This window comes from Dromaius novaehollandiae, chromosome 1 (genome assembly GCF_036370855.1).
Source record: "Dromaius novaehollandiae isolate bDroNov1 chromosome 1, bDroNov1.hap1, whole genome shotgun sequence".
In the NCBI taxonomy this organism is placed as follows: Eukaryota; Metazoa; Chordata; class Aves; order Casuariiformes; family Dromaiidae; genus Dromaius; species Dromaius novaehollandiae.
Window position 1 is genome coordinate 86,811,061 of NC_088098.1, and position 25,210 is coordinate 86,836,270.

Below are 25,210 nucleotides of genomic sequence, written 5' to 3' on the forward strand. Positions count from 1 at the left end.
GTCCCACAGGCTGACTTCTGCAATGCCATTCTTGATGCCACAAATAATGTGTCTTCAAAGCCACATCATGTTTATAAGTGGTCTAGAGTGGTCTAGAGTCACATCATGTTTATAATTGGTCTAGAAACCAATAGAAGTTTGGTTTCATTCACACACAAATGCTGCTAGCTAGATAACTAGCCATGCAAAGTAGCCCTGAAAGAAATATAGCTACATTTGTACAGTGGTGCTCTTGAGACAGCAAGCCCAGACAGACCTAAGACAGCTCTGGATGGCATTAGCATTTTCTGCCTCTGTTGCATGATTAATCTACAATCCAGATAAACTGCCAGTAAATAGTTTAGTATCTGTTACTAGTCTTAAGCACTCTGATAACATAGAAATTAGGTTTAGCAAATAAATATAGGGTTTTTTAAAAGTCTGTCTTTTAGATTCTTGAAGATTCCCTTTTTTGTTGTGTTCTAGGAAATCTGATATTCCCTCGCAGCCCCATTTTTGCAGGAGCTGGACACAGATGAGAATGGTAAATAATTTATGGTTTGTAACTGAAATAATGAGAATCTCCAAAACTACCAAACATGCTCCATCAGTTGCTTCCTGAATTTCCATGAGCAGCTTAGAACAGCCAACAGCAACCAAACAGTGAACTGGAGTGTTAGAAGACATTTTCTTTCTCCTTGTGTTTTTCATAAACTCCTCTGGATTGATCCCCATTCCTGAGCTCTTCTCCTGCTAAAAACATGTTGCTGTCCTGTCTGAATGGAGACACATTCAGTTAGGGTAGCCTGTGCTCTTGCATTTGTGTTATCTCAGCAGGGCATCCTTTTCAGGACTTCTCTTCTGTGTATATTCTCCCTTCTAAGAACAGAAGGATACCATGATACATAGTTGCTACAATGTTCTCTATGAAATACAAGGCAAAAGTAATTGCCTGAGGGCAGATCTCTACTGAAGATCCTACAGAGAGCTGTTCTTAATAATAGTAAGATTGAGGAGTGAACCAGGGATAGGAAGGAGAGACAAGTTCCTGTCTTTTTCTTCAGTAGAAGAGCGTGTGGGCGTTGCCTGCCCCCTCACCATATGGGCGCCTGCGGAGTCCTTCCTGGACCAGCTGTTACCTCTTTATGTAGTACAAAGAATCGAACAAGAAGCATTCAGGGCAGATAGAAAGCCGCCTTCTTTCCTGCTCCCTACCATGAGATAACATATTCTTTCTTTCATTACTTTCATAAGTCTGCCTGCTGTTTCTTACTGTATGTCCAATTTCTCCAGCTAAATTTAAGAGTGAAACATCCAAGAGAAGTAACCTCTCTAGGTGGTACAGGATGTAGTGTCCATACACTTTTGACTTTATCCAAATAGTTTTTTTGTCTTGATGAACAACCAGAAAGGAAAGTGACAGTTTACAGAGGAGAAAGGAAGGCTAGGACTTTAGCTCCTTTTCTTTCTGTAGATGTGCACAAACAAGGTACCTTTCCTTGACTTGCCTTGCCTTGCAAGGTACTCCTGCAACTGTAAGGATTTTTCACACAAAGGGCCAGAAGTGGAAAGTTCTCTGTGATTAGACATCCTAGGTCACTGGTTTCCAAAATTCTGGGCTGATAAGCTGTTCTCCCAAACTGTCTCACAAGCCATCTAGGTTCATTACATGAAAATAGTTGTTCCTGGATTCCATGCCCACAAACCATACACAGTTTATTTCTTGGGATGCACTGGCAACTGCTTATCATGGCCATTTAGCTAGAAGTCACATAGGATTTAAGTTCTAAGTTACCAGATGTTTTTAAAAATGGTACTTAGAATTCACAATTACTAAAGCATTTTTTAAAACATTTCAAAAATGAGAATGCAGGGAGAAAAAATAAAGGAAAGACTACTCAGTAAAGTGCTAGCTTCTAAATGAAGAAGTAAGGTGAGTTCTTAGTTTGAAACCTCAGTGAAATAAAACTACTAAATTATTAATATGGATTTTATCTTTTTTCTCCTCAAGTCCCAAATAAAAATTAATTTCAAATCAATTCCATCAACCATGTTCTGTGCCTTTCTCCTCAGGCCTGTAGCAGTATCCAGTGTGTCCTTTGCCCCACATCACTGAAAATGTGTCATTTCCCTGTCAACGTACCACTACATCTGCCATTTACCCTTCAGCTATCCACCTGTTGTTTCCATACCTCAGAGTCTGATTTCTCCCTGCATCCAGCTGTGATGTCTGAGGGAGAGTTGATAGCAGGAGTGTAGGAAAAACACAGCAGATTGAACCATGTTTAGGAAGGATGGAGAGGAGGGAGCTAGTTAGCTTGTGGGGGGCATGTGCTTGTTCCCTTGCTGAAGGAGTACCATAGCCATTTCTCCTCTCTGCTTTCCCCAGACATTTCTAAGAGTCTTGAGAGAGCAATATATCTGCCTGTCATCTGTAGCAGCTGTAATTAGCTCTTCTTTTTTAGGATGTAGGGGGGTGTGAAAAAGTCAACTTGAGAAGAAGATTCTATAAAATTGCCCTTTCTCTCTGGCCATACGTGGTCCTTTCTGGTCACAGTAGGGACACACAGTTTTATCGTTGGGAATTGCAGAAACTATTGACAGTGCACACAGATGTTTGAGGGCTCATTATGGAATAATATTGCATGATTGTTTTTGTATTATGAAAAGATCTCCTTCCCAAACAGCCTGGTTAAAATTATTAGTATTTTTTTAAGTATATGATATTAATTCAATTATTATGAATCAATATGAATTAATTCAATTAATTGAATAGCCTGTTAAATGTATGCATATACTATTAGTAAAAAAAATGCACAATAAGCCCTTGCAAATTTTTATCACTTACAAGATGCTTCCTTAAAATCGTACAACAATCTTGTTAGGAAGGGACCTGTGGAAGTCATGTGGTCTAATCCCATAATTAATGCAGGGCCAACTTGGTTTAGCTTACTCAAAGGACTTTCCTAGTTGAGTTTAGGTTATTGCCAAGGAGGAAGATTCCACAATCCCCCTGGGCACCTATTCCAGTGTTTGACTACCTTCATGGTGAATTTGTTTTTTTTCTGAATATATGAATAAAATTTATCTTATCACAGCTTATGTCCATTGCTTTGTGTGCTACCACCATGCACCTCCAAGAGATATAAGGTTCCATCTTCTTTTACCCTCCCGTTAGGTGGTTGATGTTAGCAGTAAGACTCCCCCACAACCTTCTATTCTTAAAACTGAACGAACACCCTGCTCTTAGCCTCTATGCAGTGAAAAAACATCTTTAATTTTGAGGTAAACTCACATTTGATAATAGTAAAGTTTTGTGCTAGATTGGCTATCTCTCTATATATATATTTTAAATTTCTTGCTCCCTTTTGTCGGGGGGGTTGGACTAGATGATCTCCACAGGTCCCTTCCAACGTCAACCATTCTGTGATTCTGTGAATATCCTTGAGGGACTCAAAAAAGGGTGTAGACACAGTCCTAAAAACAGTGCTTCTCCACTTTATATTCCCGTAACTGGAAGAGCTTCATTTCATTCTTTTAATCCTACAAATATAACTTAAATGAGAAATCTTTCCAAATTCGTGAGTGTGAAATCTTTATCAAAGCTAGTAGATCCCTCTGCTCTTTCTAGACCCCTTTCCACCAGATCTCCCAATGGAGTTGTCCTTTAATCCTCTTCTGCCCTCCCTCATAATATATTAACAGATGGAAGCAGGTTGGTGGTTTGAAGAGAATGTTCTGATTAAAGCTGTTAAATCCTATCCAATAATCACCCTTCACTTCCCCTTACCCTGCCACTCAAACCTCTTGTGCTATTTTCTGTGCCAAGGTGTCTGTGCGAAGCACGCATACGTGTGAAAGAGTTGGACAGCCTTCCCTATGCATCTGGTTTTCTGGGAGAACCAAGAACTGCCCAGATGTGCTACCTCTTCCCTTGCTCTCTATTTTTGCATATTGGTCTTCTCTCTGCTTTGGCAATTTAGCTGCTGGACTGTTCTTCTTCCTATACTGCAGTCAAAGCCCATCATCTTTCCCGTGTGAGTCTGTTGCTTTAGAACTGATTACCAGCCAACAAGACTCCACATTTTAAAAGCAAAACATGTATTCTTCTCTAAGGAGGTGTAGAAAGGAAATTCACCTCAGAGTTCCTGTCACTACCTCAGTCAAGCAGAGAGATATTTTATGCCCTTTTAATGCCCTGCTCTGTCCCAGCTCACTTCCAAACCATACCTGGGCACAAAAAGTCACAGTGTTACCTGTATTCCATACTCTAAAATATCTATTGGAAGTACAAAAAAACTCTGTTTTTCTGTCTGCCCTTCATCATCCTTCTTTCCTTGCTGCGTTGTGTTTTGCTCTCAGAGGCTTTCCACTCTGCCCTTATTGCCTGAGTAAGTTTTCCTTTCTGTTTCTTCCTCTGTCTTGACTTTCTTGGATCTTGTTGTCCTCTCTCCATTTTCTTCACCCGCCTATCACATTCACAGTCCATGACTGCAGCACTGTTCTGTGATGTCCTTGATACTTGTCACTGTTAGAAGTCCTTCAGAAAGTAATCCTCTGGCCTCCCAAGTGGAACTTGTCCCCAGTGAATGAATAGGCAAACAGCAGCAATGTGGGGAAGAGGGCTCTAGGGTGGAACTGAGGAAAAGTGGGTCAGCATCTCTGAGATGAGCTGTGCCCAACTGAGCCATAGTGGCACTTCAACACCATGGCAAGATACAAAAAAAAGACCAAGACAAGCTGAGAGAAAAGCACTTACCCAATTCCTACTCTGTCTTCTCCTTTCATATTAGCCTTGACTTAATGGGAAGTGGCAGCTTGCTCTGCCCCTGAGGTGCTAGCACTGCAACCCTTTGTCCTTGCATTGAATATTTTGAATCAGTGAAAGCTAAATCTGTGCTTTCTTGGAAGTTACTGGTGCCTAGGGAACGATCAAATCATGTTATCTCCAGTGACAAGGCCCATGGCTTAACTGGTGCTGCTGTTTTATGTGAAGTTGTTCTGCAAGAGTACAGTGGTGGAGAAGCTGCTCCTGTTCAGACTTTCTCTGGGATGGTCCCAAGATGGTGAGGTTCACTAAAGGAATACATGCTAGTTCCGTTGAGGAAGGTGGGCTCCCTCCAGCTTCAGTGTTCCTCATGACTGGTTCCAGTGAGCACAGAGCAGATATTTTAGGTCCACAGAAAGTGAATGCGGTGCCATGATCTGTATTAAGAAGGGACTGTAAGGCAAACAAAAACTGAAAAATCTCATTATGATATGAAATAAGGGATCCCGCAGAAACAAGTTGAGCTGGACTCTGTGTGTCTGTGTGTCTGTGTGTCTGTGTGTCTGTGTGTCTGTGTGTGTGGGTGTGTGGGTGTGTGTGTGTAGAAAGACAGCTCTAGGCTCACTGTAACTGCTGTACTAGAAGGAGATAGCTTTTAAATACTTAAGTTGCCAGTGGAATTTTTTTTCTCCTGTTTCCTTCAGACTTAACCTTTGATATCCTATTTATAGAGTGACTGGATTGAGGCAATGCCAGAAAATGCTCCGTCTTATGGAAACAATTATTTTTGCCATATGTGGGCTAGTCATACAGTCCCGAGTGCAGTGCGCTGGTAGATCTCACACAGTTTTGGAGAGGGATAGAGGTGTTCATGCACATAACTGGCTCCCTGACTGGATGCAGGGAAAGTATCTCTTTGGCAAGGGTCAATGTTTAGGTGGAGGCGAAAGGTATATGACAGCTGCAGCCTCTGCCTGTGGACACCATTCTTTGGCTACATAGAGACCACTGTATTCAGTCCCGCCTTCCTCATTAAGGTTGCAAATGAAAAAATATAAGCAGCTAGAAATTTTAGGTCATTGTCTTTCTTTTTTGTTTTTTTTTTTTTTCATTTTCATTAGGAAGGTGGGGAAGATGGCACACCTGTGAATCATGTTTAATCTCTACAAATGGCTTTGCTTGTGCTATGCAGTATAATTCTATTTTGCTGTTTTTCCTCTTCAGTGTAGGAAGAAGACATTCAGGGGACGGGGCAGAAGTAGGGGTTTCAAAGCCTGATCCTTTCTCTGTGTTTGCCACCTCTTCAAGAAATACCAGCATTGAGTTCACAGGCGGATGTAGAACAGGGTAGTAATTAATTTATGTCACTAGGCAATAGAAAAGTAATCATTTTGGAGAGATCTCTTCCTAAGTTGTCCTGGATTCCTGCTTCCACTTTTGTCTTACAGGCTGAACTGGCCAGGTAGGTCTCTGTCCTATTGGTTTTCTCTCTGTCTCCTTTTAGCTCCTTTCCCAGGTACCTCCCTCAGAGAGGATCTGCCATTCCACTTCTCGTTTTGCTTCTGAAATCTGAAATGCAATGTAGTAGGGCAGCAAGAGCTTTCCCTTTCACTGTTCCTTGTACTTCCACAACCAGATATATGGTGGAATCTCTGGCAGTGGAGCAGCCAGGACCACAGGGATCCAGATGGTTTTATTTGCCCATGCCTAGGGGAAAGTTCCAGGTGTGGGGGTCATGGATGTGCAAAAAGTCTGTGTTTAGTGCCCTTCTCAGAGGGCAACAGACTTCCTTCTGATTTAGCATTAAACAGCAAAAATACTGACTTAGGGCTTGATCAACTTAGCTCATACAAAGTGTGTTTCCTTTTTCTTACTATTTGATTTAATGTAGACACCGCAAATACCAAATATTGATGTGATCTCTGATGCCTGTGTGTATTCGCTTCATATGTGCAGAATCTAAATCAACAAAAGGTAAAATAGTGTGATCTCCACTATCTGTGCTTTGCAAGTTGTGACTTTGTTCTATGTGGCAAACGAAGCCTGGCTTAGTAAGCAGGGTGCAGGCCTGGGTTTAGGACAGCTCTGTGGAATACCTTCAGCACTTTCACATCTCACATTGTAGACTGGGAATGATACTACAAATTTAAATGGTTTTGAGATAAATATTGAAAATTTGTGAAAAAACTATCTTTGCTGTGAAGCATTTAGCTGTACTGGTGATGGTTTCTCTAGAAGGCATTCAAATGATTGGTGGCATCACCTGAACAAATATCTAGATACCGATGGAGATTTTAATCTAGATTAAATGAAAGGGTCGGGGCTCTTTGTGTTTCACTTTACCCAAGCCTCCTCATTCTGTCCTCAGTGCTGTGCAAACATGTCTGAAGAGAGGATTGTAGCTCCTTTTCAAGTATGAGAATAAAAACAGTTGTTGCTGATTACACCCAAATCACTGTCTTAATCTTAGGGATCAGTCTGAGATGGTTTTAGTGATAGGCCCTTTTCCTAATGGCTGCATCCACTTTGACTTAAAATACCAAAAATACTGAACAAATAAAATACAAACAAAAACTATACACTCCTCCCTCCCCTTTTCAAATTTCCTCTCCTTCCTCCTATTCCTCCCCTGACTTTTTGATTGTGACAGTAGCTTTCACTCTGAAGTGAATCTTACTGAGTTAGTGGTCAACCAGAGCTGGGGCAGCTAGAGGAAAAAAAAAATGTTCTGAAAGGTGTTGACTGCTCGTTTTGATTTTAAGTCAGTGTTATCTCTGAAACATTCCAGCATATGTCAATGCAGCTTTGTTGGCTATTGGACTCCTGGCCAGAGTGTAGACTAAACATCGTAAGCCAGAGATCCACATGGTCTACTGTGAAAGGCTCTTGACAGTGTTCTGAATAAGTGGGGTATATACATCACTGCATACTGTTATCCTCGTCTGCCCTCTTAATTGTTTCTTACAGATCTTTGTAGTGCCCTTCTCTTTCTTTGTGTCATGCAGTAACTTAACATTTCAGATTTTTTTGTTAGAAAACAAATTAGCCATCATAGTCAGTGTTTCTAAGCACTTCACTCAGCAGCTTACTTTGTATCACCTTGTGATACAGCTAAGTGGAGGCTTGGGTTCATTGTTTGAACCCCTCTTTCATCTTGTTCTTTGGGTCACTGAGGAGCAACATGGTAGCCAAAACGGCAGAAATTTCACCTCTCCTCCCAAAAGGCAAGGAGCATGTCAGGGTAGAAACATATTAGTGACATTGTGTTTGTTAGTGAAAAGGGGCTGACCTGGAATTTTGTTTTTCAACTTTACCCAGCTGTGGTGGGATTCCAGCTGCTTATAGGTCAGCCTGTGTGGCTGCTTCACACTCTACTTGTGGGCTGAAGCATTTCTCCGCTTTTTATTTTAGAAAGCTACTGCATGAGTAAGAAGTTTCAAGGATAAAATGTCACATACTAATTGCATTTTTAAATTCAGCTTGATTCAGAACTGATGGCTGTTTGTAACTCATCAGATTTCACAGAAGTTGAGTTATCATCACCATAAATACTGTAACGAATCTTATGGGCCCAAGGTGTCAAGGTATACACTGCTCTGTATAACCATTGAGAACTTCATAATTACAATAAGAATGGAACTCTTACCCCGAAGCTCCAGATGTCCAGGTTCTTGTTCTTCAAACTTCTTTGTTTTTATGGGACAGAGCATGCATGAGGGAGACGGTCAGGGAAAAGCAGGGCAACTATCCCGTCATGGAAATTCATTGCAGTGTAGCATAATTTTCTTTTGTAGATTTCATGCAAGCTTTCTCTCTAGTTGGTTTGCAGAGAGCAAAATATAGAACAAGGGGTATTGAGACCTGGAGACACTACAGGTTCTTTTGAATGAAGTCTAGTACTTTTCTCTCAATGGCAACCACATCACAAAATCACTTTAGAAACAGACCAAGTTCAATCTTAAAAGTTGTTATAGTTTTTTTTTTTTTTTTTAATCTCCGTGTATTGAAAGGCTTTCTCAGAAGCCTGCTGCTTTAATAGGTGGAAACAGTCTTCTTGTTCAAACATTTGAATAGTCATTTGTTTTCACGTAGCATTGCTGTTCAGCTTAAATAACGGATTCCTTATTCTCTAAGTTTACATTTCCGTGATTACATTCAGGAGCAGATGTTGCCTCAGGGACTAGGAGAGGGGATAGACAGCAAAAAACCACATAACTGTGGTTGCATGGAAAGCATGGAGTGGCAGGGCAGGCAGTGGTAACCTGTTTTTGCCTGTACAAGACAGCTAATGGCAGGCACAATGCATGGTGCAGAAACTAGATTTAGTCAGGCAAATCTGAAAGAATAATTTTAAGCATTTGACCTCTAGTATTTGTTATGTGAGCATGTTTTCCAAAGCTTTGTCTCTGTACTATTGTATGGTATCTGTAGTATGAGCAGATGCCAGTGTTATCCATTAGCAGACACCATTTCCCCAGACATAAATCTGTATTCTTGCTGCATGGGGCAGTCGGTTTCTTTTTGTTAATGGTTGTTGAATGCTTCTGGTCATTTGGAGTGATTGTCCACAGCGCTAATGAAATCTTGCATGTCCTTTTAAGCAATACACATGCTCTGCCTCAGAAAAACTGGCTTTCTTCACTGAGACAGTGGTGCTATCGGCATGTTCATTCCACTTCATAAAATCTACAACATTGCATATTTGCTTAATACTTCTGTCTGACCCCCAACAGTGTGTCGTCTCTGCAGACCTCATCCCTGCATTCTCAGGCTTAACAGCAGGTCATCAGTAGTCTTCAAAGTAAACAACTGTTTATTTTAAAATAAATGTTGTTTACTGAATAGAAAACAACAAAAAAAAACCCTTCATTCATAGCTTTGCCCAGCTTTCCATTTGCAGGCTAGGGCTGAATCTACCTGAATTCTCTCAACAGTACCTTTGTAGAGCAAACATAGTTTTATATCATGGGGAAAAAGTTTGTTTCCTCTAAAAAACTGTGTTTAGCATCACACAAACTGCAGGCATTACGATCATCTGCTCATTTGTGTGTTTTCACTACTGGGGCTGGCAGCAAAGTCATTGACCAACTTGATCTCAGGCTCTAGGACTCTGAATGAAGAAACAGAACCATTCTCCAGAGTCTACCTTGGCAAGTGGAATGAAAGCGTGATTAGTTCCAAGCCTTGGAAAAAGCTTGAGAAGGTCTCTGATGCAAGAAAAAAATAGGCAAGGTAAAATATCTTGAAAGACAATAGGCATATTCACATTCATTTCAGTATTTTCATGTTTATTATTATAAATAAAGGAAGATTGCTGAAAAGGTGGTAAATTTTGAACAAGTTATTCTCTGCAGGGCTTCATGTGAGAACCGCCCATTCATAATATTCATAGTTTCAGTACAGGTGCATTTGCCAAGAAACATGAAAAGGGTATTCCATATCTGTAGCTGTTAACAGAGTGTCAAATTGGAGAATGAAGGTAATGCAATTAAAAATATGGAGAAAATCTTGTTTGCTTTTTTTGTACATAGGAACATAAGGTTAGATTTTTGCATAGGAGTGTAATTTGCCTTTCTGCTGGATAAAGGTCTGAAGGCAAAGGCAGCTGCTCTTTCCTTACCATCATACATCATATATAAAATTGCAATCTCTTCTCCCCTCTTCTTTTCCACACGGCAATGTATCACAGGCTGGACGTAGTCATCTTCTGAGTGCTGGGAATAATGGCTGTCTTCCTGTCTAATGACTATTTTTCACCATTATTCAAGTCTTTACAATCTGACCTGTTCCAGGACTTCTGATCACAGCACATGTAGAGGTCACTGCAGCCAGAAGACTTCCAGCAGTGGGGATGAAGTGATAACCTAAAGCTGATGGAACTTCACAGATGCTGTTTGGCTGTGATGCCTACACCGTGACTGTAACCTTTCCAGCTTTGCCAAGATTTGCATCCCTACCATGTCCACAGTATACATCAAAAAAATCCAGGATGGGCTTTGAAATCAGACCTTTCTCCAGTTGCATTTAGACAGGATAGCAAATTTCCTGAGGAGCAGGTTCTCAGACTGTTAGTCAGTGTTAAGTTTGTAAACCAGGAAATAATGAGCAAGTTTGGGAGAGGTGGACTTATCTTTGAACATCATGTGGTGTTAGTAAGACTGTGGAGTTTTAGTGTCTGCAATTAAAAAATACATCTGACTGGACTATTTTTGTCAGCAAATGTTCTTTTATTGAAGATAAGCTTCTCAAATATCGGTTTCAATGAACTTTTTTAGTCAGAAAGGCTTTGCAGGTACAAGATTTAGTTTTTTAGGATGAAGTGAGATTGGATTGAGGTAAAATAGACAGAGCTAGATAGAGGAAAAACACAGCCAAACAAAAGTCTACACCCAGATTTTAGATCAGATTAATGGTCTAATGTGTGAAAAGATACAGTTAAAGTGTCTGCTGCAGAGTGTGCAGAACAGAGATTAAAGTCTCTCATATCTTAAATGAACACCAGAACTACTCTTTGTGTTGGATGCTTTCGTTTGCATTTTTAGTTCCTTTCAAGAAAGTTATCATTCTAGGTCTTATTCTATAACAGAACTTCAGTTCTTTAAATGAAGATTACATCTCAGGCTGAAGATGCTATAACTAAACAGGAGTCATGAGCCTGAGGCAGGAATTGTAAGTGATTCATTTTCTGTCATGCCAGTCTGAACTGCTTCGTTGAAAATGGTCCTTCTTTTCCTAAAATCCTTGAAACTGTGGTAAATGTTATTCTACCATCAACCGACATTTTAAAATTAAAACCCAGCTTTGGAAACAAGCTACATAATCATGTATGGTCCAGAGGAAGGGGTTGTGAGGAAAGGTGTCATAGTCTTGAGTCTGATCTCTTGAGTCTTGAGTCTAAGAGTCTGTGCAGAACTTCCAGAGCTGGCAGTGAAGAGAAATGAGCACACAAGAAGGAGGACAGATAAGCCAGCTACTCTGATTTATGTTGTTATTTATTTGAAAAGAATGATGAATCAATGGCCTCTCAGCATCTGTGTGAGTTAGAAATATTTCCAAAGAATTGTTTTCATCAGAGGTGGACGCCTACTCTTCTTCACCACAGCCTACTTGCATACTCCCAGATGGATTAATTCCACAGCTCTTGGAGCTCATTACATACTGTAGCTTCATATTAACATCTGTGTAAAATATTGTTCTCTTACACATATCTCAAATGCTTTGGGTTGTTCTGCTTAGGGTAGTCATTACAAGAGTTCTTCTCTTAAGTGGAACAAGCAGCATTCCTATGCATCTTCTAAAATCAAATACTCATCTGGGGTCTTTCTGAAAATTTCCCCTTCCCTGGATTTTTTCTTTATTGTGAACTTAACTAAGTAAATGTCAGTCCATGAACAAACTTTCACTTGATCTCATTAGTCCATAAAATCTAAAAGAGCTGTATCTATTTATATAGAAAAATAGCTTTAGAAAACTTTATTTAAAGAATTATAAAAGCTGTATCTCAACCAGTGTAAGATCAGAGCACCTCAGGTGAGGTGATTCAGCACAGCATCTTTTCCGACCCTAGAATGTGCCTTACTGCCATATTGTTAATAGGATATTATTTTTTCTGCAGTGTGTATTTTATTCATTTTGTTTCCCTGTAGGTTGGATTTTCATCATTGTTGTAGCGTGTTTCACAGGCATATTCCTATGCATTTGGAAATTTAATGTGCTAATTTAAGAGGCTTCTATCCATTATTGGGAATTTTCCAGACCTAGAGGGAAACAACAGGACTGCTGAGTGCTGCCTCTTCATTTTGTTGTAAAATCTGCCATGGTAGCTTCCATTACCTTCAGCAATGAAGTTGTCTAAGACAGCATAAAAAAAAAAAATCCATTTCTGTGGCTCTGCTGGGTGAGGGGAAGGAGGTGTGGATAACACCTGTAAATGTTATGACAGGTTTGAGACAAATCACATGACTGTGCTCCTTGCCTTCTCCAATACTAATGTTTTTTGGTGGGTAACGAGAGGACAAATACTTCAGATTGCCAAAGCTTTTTCTCTGGACTGATCCTTTTTCATCTGCCAGTGAATCAGTTCAAGCACCTGTTGCCTTCTACAGAAAAAAAAAAATGTTTTGAAATTTTAACAGTACATCCCCTAGCCCAGAGCTGGTGTCATCTATACTGTCATAACGCAACCAAACCTGTAGTAGCTACTCTATGTAAGAAGTTCTCCCAATAGTGGCAGCATTACATAAATGTAAATAAGATCACATTCCTTGTGGAATTTGAATTAATGGGTTTCCTGCTTTTACCTGTCTCATTTTCTTCCCCTTAGCCTGCCCCCTTGGTTCCTTTAAAGTATTTGTGGGAGACGATCCCTGCCATCTGTGCCCTGCCCACAGCCATGCTCCAGTGCCAGGCTCCAGTGAATGCGTGTGTCAGAACCGCTACTATCGATCTCCTTCTGACACTTCCAATGCTCCCTGCACTGGTAAGTATTTGGATAGAGTGTTTGAAAGCAAGGAGGAGGGTGGTTAATGACAGGGAATGTGCCTGTATGTTGCAGAGAAGTTCCGACTCATCCTCTCTCATGGTCCTTGAAGAATGAGAGCAAAACTTCCCTTTGCATCTCCAGCTAACTGTAGGGTATATCCACTTACTAAATGTAGATGAGAAGTCAGAAGTGCTCTCATGTGCTATCTACAACGCCGATACACTGGTGGCACTGTGTTTGAGAAATACTATAGTGTTGCAATATCAAACACTCAAAATGAAAAAGGCCAAATCTAAGATAGCTCATGCAACCTTAAATAAGTCCATTTCAAGTACGCGTAAGATGCAACTTTTGATGAGAGAATAACATTGATTTTCTCACAAAATGTTAACCTCATTTCATATACAGGATAAACATATTTCACTAAAGGAGTTGACGAATATTTTCTTTTCTTTGCCATTGAAGGTGTGAAGACCTTATTTACTTATTTGTGTTTATGGGAAATGATCAATTTTCTCATTGGCTTATCTTTGATTCTCATCAGTTATAACTCCTTCACAATAAAGGTACTTTCTCAAAACCTTAGTTGTTCTAGAAGGAATAACTAACCCCAGAAAATGAAATAGGGTAGCTGATCAGCACTCAAAAATCTAGTTTAAATAATACATCCAACATCACCTATGAATTTTATGGAAGTGACAGAGAAAGAATCCACTTCTTAAAGCAAGTTGCAATCACATTATGGCTGCAAAGTTAGATGCTCAGAGATTCAGAAATATGACAATTTTTCTTTCTGTAATCCCTTGCTTTTTATAGTGCACAGAATCCATCTTCAGCATCATCAAGCAAGTAGTAATATCTTTACTTCACAGCACATATTTACTTCCTGAACAGTTATTCATCCTTTGTATTTACTGTGGTAAGAATCCTCAGGAAAACCTAGTATGTGATTATGCAATTAAAAACTATATCGTGGTACAAATGCCGAGTGCCCAGTTAAGCTCACAAAGGCAAGCTTAAATCTGGCATTCCCTAATAACCAGGTGCTTGATCTTGTAATTATTATTTTTTTTAACAGAAACTTCTGTGTGCAATTTTTCCAACATAATTTTTTTTTTCCAGCAACACTGGAAGTAAAGAGTACCCAAGAAATTATAGCAAGTGAAAATATTCAAATCCTCCAGAAATGAAGTAGATTGCATGCCCCACAAAGACCTCCTTCACTTGCAGTAATAGAGGGTGTCATACATTACATTGATCAGCAGTAGGCAGAGAAAAGGCTTTGCCTGTAGTTTTCACGGATATTTGCTGATAATGGAGGAATGGTGAGAATGAGAATTCTTGGATTTCCTTTTAGCCTCTGGAAGGAAGTGTTCTGTTCATGTTTCACTTGCCCCTCCCTGTTACTAAGCCCAGCCTCTCTTCCCCTTCCAGTCTCGCCTTGTCTCCATGTCAGGGTTTAGCAGTGCCGCACTGATGCTTTTTTGTTTTGTTTTGTTTTTACCTTTTTGAGTCTTTCACTTTCTAAACCTCCAGTTTCTTGTTCCATTCTCATCCCCATGCTATCTTCTCACCCGTCTGCCTATTCCTCCTTCTCTTCACTGTACATGTGGCAGCAGGGCAAGTGTTAGACACACAGAATAGGCAGGTTTCCTGCTCTCAGCTATTAGTCCTGATGCCACTCAGGAATCTGGCTGATGGCAGGAATAATCATAGGGAAAATGCTGCTGAGCTTCTGCAATAGATGCAACAGGCTCACTGAAGTCTGAGAGAATTCAGAGATGTTGGGTACCAAATGAAAGACTTTTAGAGGTCTCCACAGGGAGAAATCTTTACTGAGCTTGTGCAAAATCAAAACTTTGAAAGGTTTGGAAATTCCCTAGCTACTGGAATTTCTTTAAGGGAAAAGTAAAAGCCACGACCTTAAAACAGATGACCCTTCTTGTTCATTTTGTCTCTTTAAAATATGGTAGTACAGTTGCTCCTCAATGTCTGTAATTTTATGTTCAGTGTTGCAAAGAGTACATTTTTCCTAACCTTGTTCTGAGAAAGAGCTGAAGAAGAGTGAGAATGAGAAGCAACAGCACCTTCTGTTCTTTTACCACTGCTTCATCTTCTCCTCCCTCAAAACACTGTTCCATTCTTTCATGATTTTGATCTTTCATTCTGTCTTCTAGGCATTCCCTCAGCTCCCCGTGATCTTAGTTATGAAATTGTGGGCTCCAACGTTCTACTGACCTGGCGCCTCCCCAAGGACCTGGGTGGCCGCAAGGATGTTTTCTTCAATGTTATCTGCAAAGTGTGCCCAGGTGGGTCTCCAGGGCCATGTGTGCGCTGCGGAGACAGTGTACAATTCGAACCACGCCAAGTGGGCCTGACGGAAAGTCGTGTGCAAGTCTCCAACCTGTTGGCCCGTGTGCAATACACATTTGAGATCCAGGCTGTCAACTTGGTGACTGAGTTGAGTGCAGAAGCACCCCACTATGCAACCATCAATGTTAGCACCAGCCAGTCAGGTGAGGAGACTCCTTTATTTGAGTTCCGTTTTTTCACTTCTGTCTCATATAATTTGCTTTTGTCTTTCACATCCTGCAACTTTGCCTCCTTGCTTGTATGTTGTGCCCTTTTTTATCTTGTCCTGCCAGTTCCATGGTTTCATCTCTGCCCTTCTTTCTCCTGCTTTCCTTTGAATGGGCTTTCCTTCTTTCCCCTCCTGGCAGAAAAACTGAGTTTAGCAGCTGATATGATTGTGCATGGAGAGGATTTGTCAAAGTAGAAGGTTCCCTGGAGGAGAGAGCAATGGGAGATGTTCTGTGGGTCAGACAAAGCATGTTGCTTCATTGTGTGAGACAAGGGACACTATCAGGGCTTGATGGGGGTTTTGTGAGCATCAGCTTGCCGTAGCGCCTAGAGAGCATTTCTTCACCTTTTCATCTCCTCTTCATCTTCTTTATCTTCTACTCTTCTCTATTTTGTGTTCTAATACTTCACTCACTCTTTCTAACATTTTTTCTCCACTAACTCTCTAATTTTCTTCCTTGTCTTTCTATTTTTCAGTCATTTTGTTTTTCCATCCTCTCTTGTTCCTATACAACATCCCCCATCCTCTTTGTTTCAATTCATGTTGCATGGCACTTTAACAAGTGGTACTGAGTGATTCATCAAATCTGTCCACCTTTGCCTTACTGCGTATCAAAGTAAGAAGGAAGAAGATAAAAAGACAGACAGCACTGAATGAAGAAAAAACAATGTTCCCATTCACTCATCACTGAAGTACACCTGACCCTGGAAGGGCACATTTTAATACTATACAGGCCTTTGGTCATAAATGGATACGAAATACACAGTTTTCACAACTGGTGGGGAGGTGTTAGCCTGGAGTTTGATAAAGGATCCAGAAGTAGAGTCAACATTACTGTTTTACTAAAGTTGTCCTGATTTCTTCCACAAGCCAGGCATTTCCTTGTTCTTGCCTTTTCAGCCTCACTGTTATGATAAACACTCTTGGAATATTGTTCTTCTGTCAATGTGAAATGGCGATTTTTTTAGCTTTCACATGGTAGAAGTATTAAAATGTGTCTTACAGTTGTAACAAAGATGTTGTGATGCAGGTAGCTAGGAATTAAGCCATAGGGATGACTAGGACCTAAAATACTAGTGGCTTGTGTGGTCAGGGATGACTAGGACCTAAAATACTAGTGGCTTGTGTGGTCAGTCAAGGGAAGAGAGAAATTAAAGGTTTGAAGAGCCTGTCAGACTGATGGATAGGATCCAGAAGGCTTATATATGGGGGGAAAGGGAAAACAGCATGAAGTGAACTCTGAAATTCTATACAAGGACTGACTTACTGAGGCAACTGGAGAAAGCCACATGCATATAGGTGTACAGTTCAGCTAAATATCCACAATAAGAAAGTGAGCATTTTTTATTCTTTACAAGCATGTATAAAGAGCATGGGATGGAGAGTAATTGTGCCGGCTTACTCAAGAGGATAGAATGAGGAGTAAAGTAATGAAGAGGAGAAAGAGGGGTAACAATTTAAACCGAGTGATAGAAAACATCTGTAAACATTTACAGAAATATAAATGTTTAACTCAAATCCCTAATTAGATTCCACACTGTAGTTGTGGAAATTGCAAAACCAGGCTTCAGTAAAGCTCAGGAGAAATGCTGCAAGCTCAGATGTGAGGTTAAACAGTAGTCCTAGTCCAGCTAGGATTATCTGGATTCTGCAGAGTGTAGTGCTTTGGAAAGAAAGTGGAAGGAACAGTGCTGTTTGAGCAGTGTGGAAGAGCAGGAAAGTGTTCTGACTGGATCGGGACGTCCGTTAAAAATCCTTCTGTTTCTTCTATGCCAAGGAAAGGAAGAGAACACATATGCCAAGTAATTTCCTATTGTTAGCAGATGCCTGGGGTTTGACAATAGATGTTTCTTCCCTTTGTAACACTATCTGAGAGGCACTGATTAGCAGGGCACGGATAGAATACCTGGCCCTGTAAGAGGCTGCCTACAAGTGGCTGCTCTAATTTAGTTTACAGTAAGAGATACAACTGGGTAATTCCTATGGTAATTCCAGGTAATTTCTTTGCATTCTGCTGGAAATAGACAGGTGTTCTATTAACATCCTAAAGAATTCTCTTTTTCCATGTTTCTCATCTCAGCCTCCTTCATTTATGCCTGAGGCCATGTAATCTGGAGTAGCTGCTTCCTCCTCCTGCTCTGTAATCACCAAATGTTCCCTCTTCTTTTGCTACTGTTTGATTTTTCAGTCCTCTGCTATGACCCCTTCTGGTCCCCCTGAGTGTGTGAAGGTGGTCTCTTGTGCACTGAAGCAGTCTCAGCAGAGGCCAGCTTTCTGAAGCAGCAGTGTATCCTGGATGGCTATTGTGGCTGGGCTGCGTGCGTGCGTGCGTGCGTGTGTGTGTGTGTGTGTGTGTGTGTTTTCTTGCTCTTCCCTGAGATCATTAACAGTGAGCTTGAGATGAGCTGCCCTTGATTCATAGTGACAGCTCAAGCTAACAAGGCCTTGATTCCTCCATCACGTGGCCTGTCTCATCCATGCCCCCCTTCCTTTAATCCCCTCAGCAGCTTTTCACTTTAATTTAGCTTTTTATTATTATTATACCCACAGAGATGGACACTTTGGGCTCTTATATTCCAGTAGAGACAGAGAGGGGACTGGAGGGCTTGGAGAAACAGAAAAAGCTGGGGAATGACAAGCTTTCTGAATGAATGGCCATTACATTAATTTGCTCTCCATTGAATTAAAAGTGACCCTTCAGCCCTGGCAGCTTCTGAATATTCCTCTAACTCCTGCATCAGTCAGAGTTCTCTGACCTCTTTCAGTTGCTGATCCATAAAATCCTCCTCCCTGTCTTCTGCCCCTTTGTTAGAGATACATTGAACAATATTCTGTCCTAGAACAATTCCGCTTCTCTTTTTCACTTGTTATGTATTCACTCTTCATCTCTGTCTCCAAAATTTCCTTCCTCTAAGAGTTTGTTTATACCTAGCAGCCTGCTCACCCTGCTTCAAAGTACAATAGGATCCATGTGTTACTTAACCACATTTTTCTGTGATGCCTGTGTATGATGTCCCTCCTCTTCAGTGACTCTATTTCACAATAGGTTTAGAAGGGATAGCATAGAAAAACTTACTTTACAATAATAAGACTCTGTGTTTTATAGCACAAAGCATCTCAGACCTATTTGGATAATAATAATTTGACAAGCTTACTAAGGTAAATTACAAGAAGAAAAACTGTCCAGAGGTGAAGCAAGAGAAAAGAGAGTTTCTTTCAGCTCAGATGTGACGTGCCAAGGGTGTACACCTAAATGTCAGGGTATCTGGAAAGATACTGGGAAGCCATCCCAGACAGCATGAGCTGCAGGAAGGAAGGATTTCATATGATTGTAGTGAAGCTATGCTTCTTGACAGAGAGGGAGCCTGATACAGAGAAACCAAAAAAACTTAAAAAACAACTGTCATATTATTTAAAAAAAAAGTGATGAAATTTTAATGGATTTTAGCATCTTCAAGTGTATTAATGTCTTTTCTCCTGCCTTATGACATAATTCAGGTTTTCGTTTAAAGGATCAAGAAAAAAACTCTTATATGCATAACCATAATTGTCTGTCCATCTTTTTTGCTACACTTTCCACTGAAGCATGTATTAATGTCTGTTGCCAGAGATATTCTATTTAACTTATTCATCCAGACATTTATTACATTCCCAAAAGTAGTAGGGAAGGTAAGGGCTCAACTATTGGAGCAAGTCCATAGGGATTTTTAAAAGAAAGTCAATTTTTTTTTGATTGAATCCAGACATTATAATAGCTAGTGGAGATGTATGAGGTTAAAGGTGGTGTGGTCAGGCTGCCTTGCACCCTTGAAAAGGATATCTTTATATGCAGCAGCCTTCTACACCAGTTGGATTCAGAGTAGTGGAACTTGGCAATACCACAGATCTGCAGAACCACAGAAATCAAAGCTAGAGAGTGCGAAGGTATATTTAAGAGGCTGGATGGAGACAGGGACTATTATGGGTAGTACCACACAATTTAAGAGAACCTGCCAGAAGATTTTTAGGTGGAATGGTGTGAGAGGAGGAAAAGACTTCAATGTCAAGGCTTGTGTTGAGATTATGAATGTAAATGGCTGAGCTGATAAGGGAAATTTGTTTGAAGATGCTTGCTTTTCCACAGTGAGGCACAACAATCCAATGGACTTAGTTGGCAGGAACAGGGACACAGGGAAGGTATTCTCTTGATCAAAGATTAAGAAAGAGAGCTGTCAGAACCTATATGCTACTGAGTTTTACCAGACCGAAACAGTCAGGTAAAGGAAATGGAGTGTGAGCTCTCTGTCTGTTGTCCCTTGGATGAATTACACTAATTTCTAAAGTAACAATCTACTTACTTATTTTTGATTCTAATTGCCAGCCCTGAACAACCGGCAAAGGGCCCTGAGAATTTAACTGGATTGTTGTCTTCTTAGACAGCAACAACAGAAATACCCTTATAGCTACATTTTTCCTTTAGTGCCATTTTTCAGCTTTGTTGTCTTTAGAGGATTTGCCCAGGTGCGACTGGGACTTAATAAAAATTTCTGTGGTCACTCCAAAATAAGGATCTATTCCAGTTTTTTCTCTTTAGTGTGTCTTGTCTCTGCAGTGTGAGCAGAGAATGAATGTGCTTGCTTTCACATTTTAGATTTCAGTGGTTGTTTAAATGAAGACAGAAGCTTTCTGAGAAAGTGGAAATAGGAAGTGCATAGTAAAAGACAGCACCTTGTGGTATAAAGGAAAATTCTCCATTGTTTATTAGGCATGAGTGGAACACCAGCAGAAACAGTAGAGATAATGACAGTGAAAATAACTAACCAACCTGCCTTTCTAAAGCACTCTTCATCTACAGGAGTTAAAGTACAAGAATATGGTGGAAGAGAATGCAAGAGGCTTTTACAGGATGGAGATATTTTAGAGAAAGGGGCAGAACTAAACTGAAGTCTGTAGTAAAGACACAGAGAGGGCAGTTTCAGAAAGAAAGAGAAGATGTTAAATGCATGGAGAAGGAAGTGCCTATGCTGCATTCCAATTGACTTCCCTTCAGGACTATGGTATGTGGGAAGGTGTGGGGAAAAATTTAAGGTCCTCATGCCATTTGCTGAGAATATGAGGATAAGAAAATAGCTGAGGAGGTAAACATGGAGAACTGAGAAAATATGAGTGTTAGATTTGGGGCTAGTATTAGAGAGGAAGGAATAACTGAAGGTGATCACAAAATGAGGGATATAGTGGGAGAGACAAAATTAAAGCAGGTGTGGGACAGGGTGGTTATGTAAAGAATGCAGATGTTTTTAGAAGGTTCTGGGGTGAAAAAAGGGAAAGCAAAAGCATAGATATCTGTACAGGATACACAGACTCTTGGTCTAAAGGGAAAGGATTCAGTCTGAATCCCATTTAAGCAATCTCCTGTGATCCAGTTGTCTGAGCTCCTGTAGTTGTCTGTGGAGATCTGGTCAGTAGTACTGAGCGACTGATTCAACTGACCAGTCAGCTCCATTCAGTTGTCCACATTTAAGCATCTAGGGCCATCTGAGACACCCTAGGGTAGCCAAAACATCTGTCCAGGGCTAGTAGGTATGACATAGGAGCACAGGGAGACCCAGGACCTACTGGCCTCTGGAAGACGGGCCTCTCAAATGTATGTGTGATGGAGCTGTACCTTGAGCGTTTACTTTTGAGTGAGCTGCCTTGCTTATTAGGCTCCACTGAGTGTACTGACTAGTGATGGGATTCAGCTGGATGATCATAGGTATACAGTGCCTTTTCAGGCACTGTTGCGTATCCTGTCTCCAGCTAGCTCTCTAGAAGTTTACTAGTCTCCTGCAAGTCCTATGTCAAATCAGCCAGCACCATGTCTTGAATCTCAGAGGATATCTCAAATAGCATTAAATGTCTATTCCTAAGAACCATATTAAACTCTAGATCTCTGCTGATTACAAGGTGAATTTAAATAAGTAGCACATAGGGAAGACAAAGAAATGTAGTCTTCTTATTTTCAAGCTGAGCCCACCTAAAGAATCAGATAGCCAGGAGACTTCAGTAAGAGGATTCTTAAGTGACATCAGCATGTCTACCTCAGTCATCACTGATGAAGGTGGGGAAGACACACCTCTAGGGGAGAAATGAGTTGTCAGACATGGAATAAAGAGGTAATTTGAATAAGGGAGATGAGAGTGACACGATCAAAAAAAAAGGAGAGTGTCTGGAAGAGAAAGTGAATTTAAATTTCACCTGCAATTCATCCTGTGGAAAAGATGTGTCTATCAGGTCTACAGGAAAGTAGCGTTTGTGTACTACCTATACTGATAGGTAAGCAATCTTTTCTTAAAACATTTTTTTCTTTGTATCTTCAGTACAATGTAATAAAAAAGAAAAAGTTTTCCTTTTCCTAAACACTTATTTATTGGTGAATTGCATTCATGAAGCTAAAAACAGTGCAGAACTCCCACTTTTCTCCCATCAAAAGCTTAAATCTCTCCTGGACTTGTTCTCTTACTTAGTGCTTGCAAACCCTAACTATATGGCCTCTTTGGGTGATGGAGAAAATGCTGAGGGAGTTCATCATAGTCTTTAAAGCAAACTTGCATTGTGTAACTCCAGCTATATCCATAAAGGTTAAATGGGAGCAGATATATTGATTCAAGTGAAGATCTATTCCAATGAACTTCCTAAATCTAAGGAACACTTTTTCTTCTCAAGGGTCTTTGGCAGTCTGCTCTTCTTGTGCAACAACGAAGAAGCAGAAGCAAAGGAGGATGCAGCCTCCTTCCCTTCAGCTTCCTTCCTTCCCCGGTCTGTAGATTTTTAGGGTTGCAGGCACATGTTGCTGATCTGAGCAGATACTACTGTCACAGACATCAGCATTAAAAGAAAGCAAAGCAGAAAATTGTCAAACATTAGTAACACAGAGAATGCACCATATTCAAGGTACTCTAAATATCCTAAATCCACCCCCATATGCTACTAGAAAAGATCCAGGGAAATTATTGTATTATGTCCACCCATGTGGGAGAGTTGCAACCCACAGTCTGCCAAAAGTAGAACCAGGGAGTCATATTTACCTAGTGGCTGGACTTCTTTACAGCTTCCATTAGATGTTATATGTACAAGAATTTTCCATATATATGCTTAGACAAATAAAATTTAAAAAGCACTCACATTTCCAGTCTTCCTTAGAAGTCTGATCTCACAACATGTTGCTTCCACTCAGTGAATAATAAAATCAGACCCTGTGATTTCAGCTCTCAGCCAATTAACTAAGTGTCATTAGACACAGACTTAGCATGTCTCCATTTATAAACCTTACGTGTAAAAAGCAAAATGGCATGGAACTGACAAATCAGCATAGAACTCGAGACATATACATGAAACAAGCTTGTAAACCAATGTTCTGTGATAAGCAGTGTTAACAGTCTGCATGCAAAGAAAGAAAAACATTCATCTAGCACGTCTGTGTCAGCAGAGGTAGGGTACTTCGGGAGTTGGCTTAAGGCATACAACCTTCAGCTTTATGTTCCATGATTTATTACTGGGAGAGGAATTTTATTCAAAACCTTGACAGGAAATATGTTCTTATTCCACCCAGAAATATGTTCACACTTCAAATCACTTTAATATTGATATATGCTTTTTGAAAGCAGAAATTTGTATAACTTTTACTTGAAGTGGTGGGAGAGGTCTCACTTGAGCTGGTGGGAGGGTTTTACCCTTTAATAATGGTCAAATGTATGTATCAAAGTCTAAAAACTCTGTCTCAGAGGTAGGTTAAAGACACTTAGTCTTGGATTAATTCATACTTTTATTACTGAGCATTTTTGCTGGTTTATGCTTTTTGTCTTAAGAAATATCTTCTTATTAGATGCACGTCACTAAAATGACCACCTATAATACAGCAGACTCAGGATTATTCCTGGTATCCACCCCATGTTTAGCCTGAGTAATGGACAAACCCGGATGATAGGGGCACTCTAGGATGCTGGGGAGCATGGTCAAGAGATACACGCATTGTAACTCAGGCTAAAGCCACTCCAGTGATTTTTTTTTCTTATGCTTCCCAGTATTTCTGATTCTGCTAGATGTAACCTGTTTCTGTGTGTAGAGCACGTCTGGGTAGAATGCCATTTATTATCATTGCTCTAGTGCAGGCTTTGCTGCACTGTCATTTACATAGAGTCAGTTCAGATGTCTCTGTACCTTTTGCAAAAGATAGCCTGTTCATGGGTACCTGAGAGTTGATAGTATATGCTAATATCAGAATGGATATGTACTGACTAAAATATAGGTCAATACCACTAGTTTATGTTAAGCATCCTGAATATGCCTTTCAAGAAGGGGGAAAAGCATGACTTTGGAAGAAATGAGGAGAGTAGGAATAAATAGCTGTTCAGGGTGGAAAGGGGACTAATGGAAAGAGGGTGGAGGGCAGGAATAGAGAGTACATTTAACTGATCATTCTGCAAAATCTTCAGTCAAAATTAGAATAAGGAAGTGGGCTCTTCCTTTGCAGTATACCTGCATATTTAGGGTTGCACCCCTCCCTCTCCCGTATGTCCGGTATGTCCCATCAGAAAGATGTCAACCTTTTAACAAGCATTACAACATAGTGGAATCTTTCTTGATCAAATATGCACTGGACAGTTATCCTGTTTTCCTCACACTATTATCTGAATACAGTGTTCTTCATTCATGTCTTAAACTCTACATAAGACCTTGTTTAATTGTTGCCCTCTTCTATCCTTGTCAGCAACATCGTAATGAAAAAGTGAAGCAGTTGTGCAAAACTGTTTAAAACTCAAGTGGTTGTAAGAAATAAAAGGAGTAAGGATGAGAAAATATTTTTTGTTATTCTTAACTCACACTGTTGTTTCATTGATGTATTTAACTGTTTCCCACCTGACTGACCTGGTTAGAGCATGTTTGAGTTGTGACTTCCAGAATAATTGTATCTCATTATTAAAAGCAAACCTTTTATCTTTTTCACAATTAGGAAGGGAGAAGATGTTTTTCTGCAGTTTTTGATCACTTGCCAAATGTCCTTGCCTTTTGTTCCTCCTGTCTAGGAATTTTCAGTCTCTTGTGCAAAACTAGCAGAGCTGGTGGTAACTTTTCATTGGTATACTTCTTTCTGAAGATTTAAATGCTGCTGAAAATGTTACTTCCGTTAGGAAAATGGAAATGAGGGTTCCCTAGCTGTCTACCTGGAGGTCTCATGTCAACACGACATTTTGCCTTCAGGGAGAAAATAAAACTGAGAACAACTCCATGGGCAGACTGAAAAGGCAAGCTGAAAGATCCTCTTTCAATTGTCCTGAAATATTTGTTTGGAAGTCTCTTCTTACGAAGAAACTCGTGTTTTTTTTTTTTTTTTTTTTTTTAGCTTTAGCCCAAATATGGAGTGTGTGTGTTCCTAAAATCA

General features: G+C 40.2%; 1 protein-coding gene across 2 annotated transcripts in view; it reads left to right on the plus strand.

Moving 5' to 3' along the window:
* LOC112990866 (ephrin type-B receptor 5) overlaps nt 1–25,210 on the plus strand; it is a 76,452-nt gene that overhangs the window by 38,281 nt on the left and 12,961 nt on the right. For both annotated transcript variants that reach the window (XM_026112886.2, XM_026112885.2), the window contains exons 5-6: nt 13,071–13,226; nt 15,407–15,745. In XM_026112886.2, coding sequence (XP_025968671.2) covers nt 13,071–13,226; nt 15,407–15,745 — 495 coding nt within the window. The remainder of the gene's footprint in view (nt 1–13,070; nt 13,227–15,406; nt 15,746–25,210) is intronic.